This window comes from Trachurus japonicus, chromosome 2 (genome assembly GCF_045865225.1).
Source record: "Trachurus japonicus isolate A0001 chromosome 2, Traja_1.0".
NCBI classification, from domain to species: Eukaryota; Metazoa; Chordata; class Actinopteri; order Carangiformes; family Carangidae; genus Trachurus; species Trachurus japonicus.
In genome coordinates, this window is record NC_140908.1 from 3,801,933 (window position 1) to 3,816,399 (window position 14,467).

Below are 14,467 nucleotides of genomic sequence, written 5' to 3' on the forward strand. Positions count from 1 at the left end.
AAAAATAAAATGCTCAATTGACAAATTTCTACTTGGTGGGGTTAGAACAATAATAATTCAGTAAGTAAAATTAGGTTAATTCGATTTAAGATGTTTTTATAGATCTAATTTGTTTTTAATCTTCGATGCTGTTGCCCCAAATCTGCATCACGTAACGCTTTTATTTTGACGACTACATCATATTTCCGGTAACGCTAGCTCACGCTCTCACCGCCTTGACGTCACTGCTCGCAACTTGTTTTGATGCCTCGCTCTCCGCGAGAAACGACCCACGTGCTTTCCGTGAGCCAATCAGACGAGGGAGCCGTTTCGACTTGAACAAATGGGCGGACAGTTCTACAGCTGACATCATCGTTGACCAATGGCGTGAGAGAGCCGTGGAGGTTGGGCGGCGCGGTTGACGAATGGGGAGGGGGCGTACTGGGAAAAGTGGGCGTGGTCAGACGTTTCACTTGGGTGAGATTTAGCTCGGAAACTGGCTGCAGCCTGTGTCTCCGGAGTCAGCTGGTTCCCATGCAAAAGATACTGGTGTTGAGCCAAGATGGCGGCTTACGAAGCGCTAGTTTCCGCTTTAATTCAGAGCAAGGGGCGGGTCTTGAACTGCATCACAGCTGATCGGGAGGTTTTTCCCCCCTCAAGTTGTTTTTTGCAGTGAGCAGCTTTGCAGAGAATCACAGGGGGACCTCTTCTCTTGTTCCCTCTCTCGCCTTCTTGTTGTTGTTTTGTTTTTTTCTTTAACCTCAGCGTCTCTCAACACTAGACTGCTATATTTTTATTTTTCCTCCAGCACCGTGTCGGATTTAAAGCCCAGCGCAGCTTCAGTATGCCACTTGTTTTCAGAATAAACTGCTATTATCGCAATTTTTCACTCGAATATCCTCGTCTTTTTGGTGAATTTAGCCCAGGTCTGACCCAGTTTTAGTGCTCCAGTCTTCACAGCATCCCATGTGTTAGTGCGAGCCGTCAGTGGAGATGTTTTCGGCAGGAGAGGAGGTTAATTCCCATTTGTTTACCTCACTGAAGGAGTCCCCTGGAGCTGCAATCTCCCCAACACTGGAGCTCAGTCTAACTACCATCTACACTGTCCTCTACTCTTTCCTGTTTGTTTTCGTTTACCTGCAACTCTGGCTCATTTTGCATTACGGACACAAGCGCTTCAGCTACCAGAGTGTGTTTTTGTTTCTGTGCTTGCTGTGGGCAGCGCTGAGGACGACCCTCTTCTCTTTCTACTTTAAAAATGTGGTGCAGGCCAACCAGCTGCAGCCTCTGGCCTACTGGCTGCTCTACTGCTGCCCCGTCTGCCTGCAGTTCTTCACACTCTGCCTGCTCAACCTCTACTTCACACAGGTAGGACTGGACTGTGTGTGTGTGTGTCTGTGTGTCTGTGACCTGATTTCATAAAGTAGCTGACACTGCAATTTTATTCCCAATGTATTCATTTCATTTTTAATTCATTTCACATGTAGGCTAATACACCAATATAAGCCCAATGCAAGCAAATGCCACTATTATTCTAGTCTATTCTATTGACTCATCAGCACCCAACACAATGTGGGCAAGAGCTACGTCATCAACTCAGGTTAAAGGTCCACTGTGTTAGCATTAAAGGAAGAATTAATTATTGTTATATCGATTTGTACACCTTTAGTTTAATCCAAGTTGTTCTTTTGAAGATAGAGGAACTTGTTTTTGCACTTTGTTTTTAGCAATCCTAGAAAAATGATGTATCACATACAGAAGATGCACACTATTATCTGTAAGGCTGAATTAATGCAAAATAAATTGTATAATTACGACAGTTTTCACTTCTGAATAATGCACAGAGCAGCCAACTTGGATTTTGAGGTTGATTTTTGACCATCCAAGTCAGGAATTTTGACTTTAGTAGGTGTTCGTGCCAGGACTAGGAACTCAGAATTACCAGCATCCCGGTTAAAATTGAATACACCATTAGACTACCAGTAATTGAAAACACTGGGCGAAATTTAATATAATATAATTATCTGATTAATTAGCTGATTAAGTAAGATTAATCAGCAAATATCTTCCTGTTCAATTAAATCTTTAATAAAATGTTAAGTATATTTCTGAAGATTCTTCAGTTTCTCAAATGTGATAATTTTTTTCTTTGGATGTTGTGTTCATGGTCATCCATTACTACAAACTGAATACCTTTTTTTTTTTTTTTAGCCGTAGTGGTCCATGAAATAGTCATGTACACACCCCTGTGTAAGGGTTAGGGTTAAGCACAACTTGTTTTTCAATGTGGTTTTATACAAAACAAACAAGATGTAACATGTTAGTACTGAGGTTTTGAGGTGGTGGTAGTTGGATAACATCTTCTGGCTCTTTAATGGACGGACATGAGCAGTTATTGATATTTTTATTCAGTCTTTGACATGAGGGTGCATTTCTCGACCTAAATATATGTCGCATACAGATTGAGTCGTAGCAGTATTACTCAGCCAAGCGTGTCTGCAGCAATGCAATGGGAACATGTGATGTGTTTACTGACTTGTCTGTTTCTTTTTTTTTTTGGGGAGGGGAGTTGCTTTTGATTAGAAACCTCTGCAAATCGACTGCTTGTATGCTGGGGTGAGAGATGTGAAGCTCTCCTCAGTCTCAGCCTCCATTGATGTTTTCTGCTCAATAAGTGGACAAGACTCAAGCAAATGTCCCTGTCGGCGTATGTTGTCCCAGTGTGTGTGTGTGTGTGTGTGTGTGTGTGTGTGTGTGTGTGTGTGTGTGTGTGTGTGTGAGGAGCACAGTTGGTCAGTCGCTGGAGTTTAACACCTGCCTGCTCCAAATGTCAAAGACCTGTTTGTCCCTCACACACACACACACACACACACTCTGAGACCTCCAGTTGGTGACACCACCAACAAAGGAAAACACAGCCTGTATCTCAAACACATTAAGGTGGAGACTAGCTAATGAAACCAGTGGTGTCATGTTGCGCTGTTGAATAAACACCGGTGTGGCACATAAGCTCATCAAGCCAGTCAAAGCAACTACACTTTACATTTGAATAGCAATCCTTTGCACTTTGTGTTACCGTGCACAACAATGCACCACATGAATGCGGCCTTTCCTCTTTCCACCATGTCCGACAAAATGGTGTTCTTCCATATCTGCTCAACCTATCATTATAGGTTTAAAAATATGTATCTATATCTATGGCAGGGATAACCATGTGACTGGCCAGCTCTGTGAACAGAGTTTTCCTGCCTGTGGTTTTGTGTCTGGCCCGGTCAGACCTGAGAAATGTCATATTTTCCTCTGCAATAGAAACTATGCAAAGCTGGAACACTTTGACCCACATCAAAAGTCTGAACGTTTTACAATAAATCATGTAAAAATGCATGGCAATCAATGAATAATTGTTGTTAAACTCAAGAGTTGCTGGAACTTTTTAGTTTCTTGAATTGTTTTACTCCTCTAGGACTCAAAATAATTGAAATAACAAGACACATCAGAAAGGTTGGGAAGGGAACGACTGTCTTAAACTCTAGTTAATCAATGAAGCAGAATGAGGCTGCACTCTGTTTTAATTAATGTAGGGGGGAACTTAAAGTGCCCTCGCCGTCTGATCAAAGAGCGTAAAGCACCATCACTCACTTTCTGTCTCCAGAAGCTAAACACAAAGAGTGCAGAGCTGTTCTGTGTCTGAAACTGAAACCGTGACCCTCGGCACAGCAGCTGTACCCCCCCACTTTGATTAATAATTAGTTTACCCAATGTCACACAGCACAGTTCCTTCCTGCATTAGAGCTCCACTTGTTGAACGGCGGCACTGTTGAATGTTGAACCCGCTGACAGTAATAAAAACCGCTGTGAGCCGAGAGCTGAAAAACATCAGGCCACATGTGACACCATCTGACACACACACTCATGCTTGTGAGGAAATACTTGTTTTGTGATGAGTCAGGCGTCAGACCTGACCTGTGATTTAGTTCCCTTTGGTGCGAGTTCCCTGTTCCCTGCAGACTCAGATAAGGATAAAGATCAGATTTGGACCCCTAATCCATCTCTACTTGGATAAAAATGTTGATTTAGCTGCATTATCTATGCATGTGTAGTTAAAAGGATAGTTCACCCAAAATTCAAATTGCACGAAAAATTCAATTGTCGACTAAGGGCTGGGAGAAGTTTCAGAGTCCTCCGTGGCTTCTCTGAGTTACAGGGGGTCTCGGCATAGCAGTGCATTTCCATATAACGGTTGCAAATGGATACCAACTGTCTTTGTAACAAAAAGACACACCAAAAAACATCCAAATACCTCCATGCTGCTCGTATGTAATGTCCGTCTTGTATTGAAGCCCCGAAATGCGAAATTGTCCCGAAAAAAATTAAATAAGTCTATATTTCAAGCTTGTTTGCAGCAGTTGGCATTTCGGGGACATTACGGACATTACATACGAGCACTATGGAGGTATTTGGATGTTTTTTGGTGTGTCTTTTTGTTACGAAGAAAAGTGGTATCCATTTGCAACCGTCATATGGACATGCACTGCTGCACGGAGCCCCGCTGTAACTCAGAGAAGCCACGGAGGACTCTGAAACTTCTCCCAGCCCTTAGTCCACATGAGGGTGAGTAGATAATGAGTGAATGAAATTTCAATTTTGAGTGAACTATCCCTTTAAACAACCACACAGACACACAAGTGTACATTCAGTGTGTAATCTGGTAGGTCTCTGTTGGCTGGTTGCTTCATTTCTAGGTTGCAAATTACCTCCTCATGGCCTACATTCTCTCACAAAAGGCTGAGTGTTGATGTGTGCGAGTGTAGGTGTGTGTGTGTGTGTGTGTGTGTGTGTGTGTGTTCAAACTGAATGTTGAGCAACGCTACGAGTACGTGCCACCGTGGCCGTTGCATCTGCAATATAATATCAAAACTGAACCACCATCAGCAGTAATTTAGAGCATTTGAGGTCTCTAACAGACAAGAGACTTTGATCCAGACTGAGTGAGAGGTATAGTAGTTGTGTGTGCGTTGTGAGTCTGTCTGTTGCTGCTTCACAACTGAACAAGCTACACAACTACACAACAAGGGAAAAAAAAAAAAAAAAAAAGGTGATTCCAGGAAGTGGGTGTTTAACCAGAGCAGCGGAGGCCACTGCCCCGGCTTCTGTACACTTCAACTGGACTTGAGCACAGTTTGATGTTGTTTTAAGGTCACAGCTGATAACACCTTGGCAACGAGGCAGCTGGCCGTTTTTATTGGCCAGCCTTGAATATTAGATCATTTTTCTAACCCTAAACCTTAAATCTGCTAATATCGTATTGAAAAAAACACAATAATCAATGAACGGATTAATGAATATTTAAATTAAAGAGGAAAAATGCACAGTTCACATTGCATTTTTGCATCCAGCAGTTTTCCTTAGCTCAGCAAACAAACAGGATGTTAATTTGCTTAAGTCACGGAGGGAAAAAGTAGCAAAACATATATTTATTAATCACAAAATGAAACCCACAATTATACACCAGCCTCTGATTTATACCCGCTTCATATTGGGTGATATATGATGTTACATAATAGTAGATGATATTTGTTTAAATGTTCCTGCCAACCCTTTTAATGGCTCTGGTTGCTTATTCTGCCAGATGGGTAATTTGGCTCAGAGATAACGATGAATCATAAAACGCAAAAACATTCATCTATAATTTAAAAAAAAACCCAACAACAATAAGAACAAGTTAATGGAACAACACTGTTGTCATAACCGACGCAGGCTTCATCACATCCACAGCTGGCAACATGACATTTACCATTTTACCACATTACATTTTATTCTCAACACAATAAAAGACCTCATATATACGTGTTAGTGTCTCTTTTGTCCGCATGGAAGCAAATGAAAGTCAATGTGAAGAAGAGGCTGCTGGGAAACCAGGAAGATGACTTGTGTTTTCTATGTCAATGCAAGTGTATAAGGACGTTATGGTCGACGTTACAAAACAGTGAGCACATGCAGCCGCTTAATGATATTATTGGATTTAAAGGATTTTTTTTTTCTTTTTTGCATTGGTTCACTTGTAACTCATTTAAGGGCCTTGTTGGAGAGGTATTTGATTCACTCCATTAGCCCAAAACAGACATTTTTATGTGGTTATTTTTCACATGAACAATTTCTGAATTGAATTTCAAAAAATGTTCTTTATTATGAGTGTTTTGATTATAGTTTGATTGTTTTGCAGCAGCTTGTGTCCTTCATACGACCCTCTTATTCTTCTCCCTTCTTGCCCCTTTTCTTGTAATCACTCATACAGTTCAGCTTGTGACTGATTAAAATGTCTTTACATCGTCTCTGCCACTGTTCCTGGTTCAGCTGCCTGTACAACACACTGTCCTGTTGCTGCAGGCCTAGGGGCTGAAGGAACATTTGCGATCTATCAGCCAAGAGCTTTTTTATGCAGAATGCATAATCCTGTGGAAACACACTGGCTGCTATATATAAAGTGGACTCTTGCTGGGCTCTTTTGTTGTTCCTGTATTATTTGAATGCGGCTGCATAAATGTGTGTTTGTGTGTACTTCACTGACACACAGGAATCTCCTCAGGCTGTGTTAAGTTCACACTCTGCTCCTAAAAGAATCCACTGCCCCTTTGTCCTCAGTCTTTCTACCGTATCTCCACATGCTTCATTTGGTCTTTTTTGGTGAACTAATCAAATACCCTGTGATAAAATTATAACAACACCACCTATTAAAATATAATTAAAATGATGTATATGTTTTTTTTTCTTTGTTTAGGTGATGTTTAAAGCTAAAGCCAAGTATTCCCCAGAGCTCAACAAATACAAGTAAGTCTGTGTTTTTGTTATTTTTTGTGTGTTCACTAGACTTTCAAAGGAACTCTTCCTATCTCATACCATGTCATCTTCTTTTCCTTCTTTTATTTTTTCTTCTTTTATTGTTAAAAAACAAATTCAGAATGTGGTTGTATGATTTTAATAAGCTATCTCCAGACTTTGTTTGTCTTCCCACACACACAAACACACACACACGCAGAGTTTGTTTGCAGCTTTAACAGAATAATATGAATTTTAATTAGCTGTTGGAAACTATACGAATAAATTTGTTTTGGCCCTCCTCTTTCTGACTGTATTTCCTTTTATCTCCATCTCTCCAGGGTTCCTCTACGTTTGTTCTTCCTGTCTCTCAGTATATTTTTCTTGGTGGTGAATCTGACATGTGCATTGTTAGTTCAAGGAGCTCTGGAGCGCTCCGAATCACCAAGGTAAACAAAAAAAAATACGAACTGAACATTTCCTCTTGCACATTGGTGTGTGAATACAAAGATGTTGTGTTGTTATTATTACCACATGTTATTTATATTTACCTTTATGTCTGCAGCGATGGGGGGATCAAACATGCGGTCTTGGCCCGCGTCGTGATCAACGACAGTCTGTTTGTCTTGTGTGCCGTCTCTCTGGCTGTCTGCATCTTCAAAATTGCCAAGATGTCCTCCGCTAACGTCTACCTTGAATCAAAGGTAAAACCAGAATTAGACTGTATTTCTCAATAGCAAAATAACTGAATGATATATACTGTATATAATAATGCATCTCATTGCTGCAAACCCTAGTATTGAATCTCATACATAAGTGCTGCAGCTGCATGCACAAGCTAAAAGTACAAAATAAGGACGTCACGATTACAGATTTTCTTGGTATGATAATTGTCAGAGAAATAATCACGGTGTTACGATTATCACGATTATTATGCATGAATTAATTTCACAACACTATTAATGTGTAAAATCAAATACAGTTAAAATATACATTACTAATTATAACATATTTTAAATATCTACGAAAATATTACCAATTATTAATCCGCCAGGGGAAGTGTCATCGATACCAAATGTTTAAGTTAATTTTAACCTTTTTTTTAAAATTACAAATGACACTCTAGCATTTAAATTCCTACCAATTCAATTAGGTAAATGGACCAGTATCTGTGCATTTACCTTTACTTTGGCGCACATCTGCCAACACGGTTCATACATGATCTTTTTTTTTGAAAGTGACGGTATTTAGGAATCTTTGCGATCAATTAATTGTGGCATTTAATACCGCGATTAATTGTGAAAACAAGTAATTGTGACATCCCTAGTACAAAAACATGCCTGTGGATGTTGGTGTTATCAGCATGAGCTGTGGTTTACTATTAAAATACACCAGAGACTACATATGTGCCAAAAACAATGTAAAAACTGGAAATCATTGTCATCTATTTTCAAAGAAACAAACAGTAAATTTAAATTTACGTTGCCTAAAACTCAATTTCGAGCCTATAGCCTGAGTCATACTGGTGGATCACATCTGTGGCCCGTATCTGCCATTCAATTACAGGCCAATAGTCTGATACATGAGTGTTAGCCTGTAATAAGCGCAGTAACTCTTCCTCCAGGGTACGTCGGTGTGCCAGGCGACCGCCATCGGAGCCATGGTGATTCTCCTCTACACGTCCAGAGCCTGTTACAACCTGGTGGTGGTGGCTCTGTCCCCACAGGACAGACCCATCCCCTTTAATTACGGCTGGTACAGCGTGTCTGACCAGGTAATGCACAGACTAGAGCGTGTAAAGTAAGATTTTTATTTGAAAAAGCCAGAGTCCAGTGTGTGTCTGTGTGTGGACAATCCATCTTAGGAGATTTGGGAAAGCAATGCTTAGTGGGGTAAAGGGCTTTGTTTGGCTATAAATAACTATGGGGGTGTGAGTGTGTTTATGTGTGTGTGTGTGTGTGTGTGTGTGTGTGTGTGTGTGTGTGTGTGTGTGTGTGTGTGTGTGTGTGTGTGTGTGTGTGCGCGTGTGTGTGTGTGCTGACCTACATCAGAGCTCAGGCCTTGAGATGGGCAGCCCATCTGAAAGGGCTCCCATCGTGTCTGTTTCGGCGTGCACGTGCACACACACACATCTACGCCGGGGGTGTGGGGTATAATCTGACATTACAAATTATTCCTTTAATCTGTCTGTGCAACAGCTGTGAGAGCCCAGTGTCTCATTATGTCCATGCTCTTTGCTTTTATGTCCATGAATGTTAACAAACCCTGTCTATTATGTCACATACTATAAGTAGTAGTAAGTAAAAAGCCTGTAATGTTTTCAAAAATATACTTCTCTACTGCAACTTCCTGTTTGTTTGATTTAAGGATCATAGTAAAAGTAGTATAAAAAATAATTCAAACAGCTTTAGTTTGTGCACAACTTCAAAAGAGCCGAATCGCCAGTGTTAGGTAATAAAACTCAAGAGGGTAAAAGGTCAGGTCATTGTTTGCCGTGGTAGGATAGGAGGAAAAGTTTGACGTTTGGGAGATTTCACTAATTCACTTTGTGGCCGAGAGATTGGAAGATTGAGGCTGCTCTTGTCTTGTGTGTGTTGTAACTACTGAGCTGACGCCAGGAACCTGATTTCCCTGTAACATGATGAGTTACATGATAAGACTGACATCACACACTTGTTTGTTATAGGGATAGTTCACCCAAAATTGAAATTTCACTCATTATCTACTCACCCTCATGTCGACTAAGGGCTGGGAGAAGTTTCAGAGTCCTCCGTGCCTTCTCTGAGTTACAGTGGGGCTCCGTGCAGCACTGCATGTCCATATGACGGTAGCGAACGGAGCTCACTTTTCTTTGTCCAAAAAGACACACCAAAAAACATCCACCTCCATAGTGCTCGTCTGTAATGTCCCTCTTGTATTGAAGCCCCAACATGAGAAATTGTTCCGAAAAAAATTAAATAAGTATATGTTTTAAGCTTGTTTGTAGTGGAAGCTCCTTCACTGCTTTGCCTGTGTCTGTGCAAATCTCGCGCGATTTGCATTGACACCCAGTTCACGGCTCCGCAAATTGCGCGAGATTCCGGCAGAGCAACACTGGGAGCTTCCGCTACAAACAAGCTTAAAATATAGACTTTGAATTTTGGGTGAAATATCCCTTTAATTGAATGGCAAGAGATGAAAGGCGATTGGCTTAGTTTAAAAAGATTCAAGAAGACGTGGGGGAAGAAGAGCGTCAGCAGCATGATCCAGCTTTTTACTGTGCACTGAATGCGGTGTGTTTGTGCTACAGGCGGACGTGCAGGAGATCAGCGGTGAAGCCTACATTGTGTTTGGGATCATTTTGTTCTTCTGGGAGCTGCTTCCCACCAGCTTAGTGGTGGTTTTCTTCAGAGTCCAGAGACCCAATCAAAACTTGGTAAAAACAACACGTTTAAAGTACCAAATGGGCTGTGTTTTTTCTCTTTTTTTGAATGTTTTAAATGACATTGTAATATCTCTGTATCTATATAAGGCTCCAGGAGGGATGATCAACAGCCACAGTTTCAGCTCCAGAGCTTATTTCTTCGACAATCCTCGACGGTATGATAGCGACGACGACCTGTCCAGAAGCATTACCAGTAGGGCTGATCGGGCCAGGTAGGAGAACAGAGAGCAGTATCAACGATAAATCGGATTAATCACTACTGTGGCTAATCATTTCTTATCTGTCCTCCTTTTCCTACCTCTCAGCCTTCTTTCCACAACTCCTCAGCTGGGTGCGTCCAGTTGGTACGGCTCCATCCAGTGTAACGGGACCCTGGCAGCAGGTGTTGGATCAGCCCAGCAGCCGCCATCCTCCACCGCCCCCGTCCTGTTCGCCTACGGAAACATCCAGAGTCACCATCACCACCATAACTACTACTCGACCCCGCAGCAGAACAACAACTACCACCACCATCATCACAGTAACTACTACTCCACACCGCAGAATTATTACTGTGGATCGCAAACATATTTCTGCACACCACAGAATTAAGCGTACAAAAAGACCAACAACATCATAAAGGGTTGTCTGCATTTGCATCACCATTTTGCTTCCCCGACTACATCAAGGCAGGTACTTTTGAGGGAAAATCTGAAAAGATTGCTGCAGGACCAAGTTGGGTGGGAGATGGGAAATGTGGTGGGAAGTTGCTGGACCATGACAAAACTGCTTTTTGAGGACTTGCACTGTCTTTTCAATGGCGAGAACGGACCAGAATAAAAGCAAACGCAGTCCATGGACCAGAGTTTTAGCACAAATATGGCTAATAAACCTAAAACTGCTAAGACCAAGCCATCTCTGATAGATGTTTTGGTCGGTTTATCATTTTTAAATGTGGAATCATCAGGGACCAGATAATCATCACTCTCATCTTCTCTTTTCTCGCATTCCTTGTAAATTTTAATCAATTACTCTTCTACGGAAGGTACAGCGATGCCAATGTAGGACCAATGTAGCGGGTTTATCACATTAATATGGCAAATGCTTCAATGTGTCAGTCAGGAAGTTGTAAACTCTCAGCATTTTGTCAAACCTGGAGTTGTCAAAAATGGGTTGTTACTGTTTTTAATGGGTACACATAGCTACAATCATTTTAATTAGCATTAAAAAAAAAAAGCTGTGTAGTGAAGGATTCTGGGTCCTAGCTTGATCTTTATCCTTAAAAACACTTGTTACTATGAACCTCAACTTTTATGGTGTTTCTCACGCTATGACAGGAATTAGCCTAGTTCATGCTAATTTGCCTTTGGGGGTTAGCTTCTAGCCAAAGCTAACAGTTAGCTCACACTCACAGTCTCTCTAACTAACTAAACAAACAAACAAAAAAGAGACCCAACAAAACTGAAATACAAATACAAAAAGCAGTAGACAGTTATCCATCACTGGCTGCTTGGCAATATGCTGTAGTTGGTCACAAATGTGTTTCAAACTGAGTTAATGGAGCTATTTGTAAGTTTGACTGTTGCTTTCTAGTAGTAGCATTATTAGCATTCACAGCATTAGCTGTTTACTTACCAGAAGAAAAGATGCAAGTTCATCAGGTTCATTCACCGGGTTTCATTGCTTTACTCACTCACTAAGAGCTTCCTCTAGTGGTGAAAATCAACCACAGCTTTAACCTACATCTCTCCAGCTACTGAAGTTAGCATGCTAACCAGCAAGCTAGCTCCAGCCCATCTCTTAGCTCTGCGATAGCAACTCTCTGCAGCCTCCAGTCTGTCCTGAGGACATATTATAACCTCTCGTCTTGTAAACGCAACAGTGGCTGAAGCTTTTGCAAACCCATAACCACCTCCAATAAGAAACGATGCTCAATGGCAGAGAAAACTTACACATAGCCCCTTTAACTTTGGTGCCACATGCTTACCTTTAGCCTGCCCTCTCAGTCCTACTGTGTACTTTGGATCCTTGTACATTTGACATGTAAAATAAGCTTCTTCTTTTTTTTTTTCCAATATTCATAACTGACAGAAAACTAAATACAGGTCAATTTACTTCACTGTTCATAAATATCATCCATGTGAATTTCTTGCAGCCCTAAATGTAATTTACGTGTAGCTGCTTATGGATGTTAACTGAATGCAAACACAACAACAACAGCCAAATGCAGGTTTCTTTACCCGGCAATTGAGTGTAGTTCCCCAATACCATTAGTCTACACTGTCAAAACACATTTTAAAGTTGCAATATTTAATTTACATTGAGAATAAACCCTGAGATTGTTTGTTGTTTATTGACAGGGTGAAAGAGTCTCTGAAACAATATTTTTGACCAAAAACTCTTCATGTTGTCAGATCCATTTGTGAACTGTGAGACAAATTGCACTTAAAGAAATTCACCTTCAGAGAAAAAAGGCTTCGGGAGCCTGAATGTAGGATTTCATCTCCTTACTTTATGTATTTTCTTCTACTGTCGTATGTATTCTGTATGTTACTATTTATCCTCTGAGAAAGGAAATATCAATGTGCCATCACACTTTGCCATATCGAAGAGTTTCATTCGTTGAGGACAATATTTTTGCACAAGAAATGGTGGGCTGATGTATGTATTGAATCGTCTGTGTGTCTCCAAGCTAATCGATTTCTAATCCAAGTGTGAGATTTGTGACACTTTGAGTCAGTATGTGTGTGATTTTAGATTAGTTTAGTATGGTTTTATACATTATTTTTTATTATTTCACGTTGATTTTTACTGTCTAACAGATTTTATAGTTTATTTTTTTCACTCCCCCTCTCCTCCTGTTGTTACTCATAATCTCACACATTTCCTTAAAGCTCCAGTTGGTAAGTTGACGAAAGTGAAAGTAAACTCCGCGACTTGGTCGGAAATTTCAAGACAATACTCCGTCAGGTCCCTTTATGAACCTCTGCCAAGCGCCCCCCACACACACAGACACACACAAAGTAGCCATAAACGCACCCACAGAGAAAAAAAAAAAAAAAAAAAAGATGTACCGTATCCATAGCACGACGTGTAGGAGCGGCGATTGGCTGTTCCTCCTGCTCCCTCTACCTGACTGGTGGAGAATCGTCGGGCGCGGTGGATTTTGGCAAATACGATTACAGGCTGTAGGTGGAGCCAGAGGAGTTGGATTTTGTCCTAAATTACTCATTTAATGTCTGACCATCAGAATATAGTGACAGTTCCAGCAAATATGACTGAATAATTGTTACCAACTGAAGCTTTAATCTCATGACTGACTCCAGTCTGTAAGAAATATTTACTTTAAAGGATCATAGGGCAGGATTTGTGAGAAAATACCGGAAAATACCCATGCGTTTTACGTTTTTTAAATAATAATGGGTGAGGAAGCGTTCAAAACCAAAAAGAACGAGCCCACCCGCATATCTCTCCATTGCCCTGAACGGGGTCTGTGCTGCAAAATGCGCTGCAATTCAGGGGGTGAATTTCGCGCGCTGGCCGGCGGACCTGACGTCAGCGCGTCCACGACTGCCTTCGAATGGATCAATGGAATGGAGACATGAAGAAGAGGGCAACCGCGGCAGAGCCGATATAGTAACAGAGTGGCGACACTCCGTTATATCAATCGCTCTGAACCACGGTGGATCCAAATTAGGCCTACTGTTACTGCCAGCAAACCACCCAGCACAACTGAAAGCCCTGTTAACCCCCCCGCCGCCACTCTCTCTCCCCCTCCCTTCACACACGCACACAGCAGCAGGCAGGTCACTAACCTACACACCCTCTCCCTCTTCACTACTGTCTTATTATTAGCCGTTAGCCGCAGCTAGCGGTTAAAAGCCGACGTTATAACTTTAACAACGTTATCAGGCAGGTGGACAAACGTCCTCTTTTGCCCGGACACGTCCACTTTTCACGTCCTGGCCGGCGTGTCCGCGACGCGTCCGTTTTTTTTTTTTTTTATGAAATCATGAATATGTCCGGTGTTGATTGGTTTTCATGGGACCGCGGACCCTGACAGATGCGGCCCGACACCCGGACCCGGCGCGTTAATTCTCGGTACCGGCCTGTAGGAGTAGGAGCCCATACAGATCCATGAGGAGCTCAGAGGAACAGACAAGCAGCCTCCTGCTGCAGCACAGTGAAGAGGCAGGGGTGTGTGTCTGTCTGTCTGTCTGTCTGTCTGTGAGAGAGAGAACCTACAGTAAAATACCCCCCCTCCCTCCC

General features: G+C 41.7%; 1 protein-coding gene across 1 annotated transcript; it reads left to right on the plus strand.

The window, feature by feature from the left end:
• The first annotated feature begins 490 nt into the window (after positions 1-490).
• On the plus strand, positions 491-12,862 carry gpr137c (G protein-coupled receptor 137c). The gene is made up of 8 exons (XM_085795978.1): positions 491-1,347; positions 6,758-6,807; positions 7,137-7,244; positions 7,361-7,499; positions 8,420-8,569; positions 10,085-10,210; positions 10,307-10,431; positions 10,525-12,862. The coding sequence occupies exons 1-8, from the start codon at positions 973-975 to the stop codon at positions 10,808-10,810; spliced, it is 1,359 nt and encodes a 452-aa protein (XP_085652104.1). The 5' UTR covers positions 491-972; the 3' UTR covers positions 10,811-12,862.
• The last annotated feature ends 1,605 nt before the right edge of the window (positions 12,863-14,467 follow it).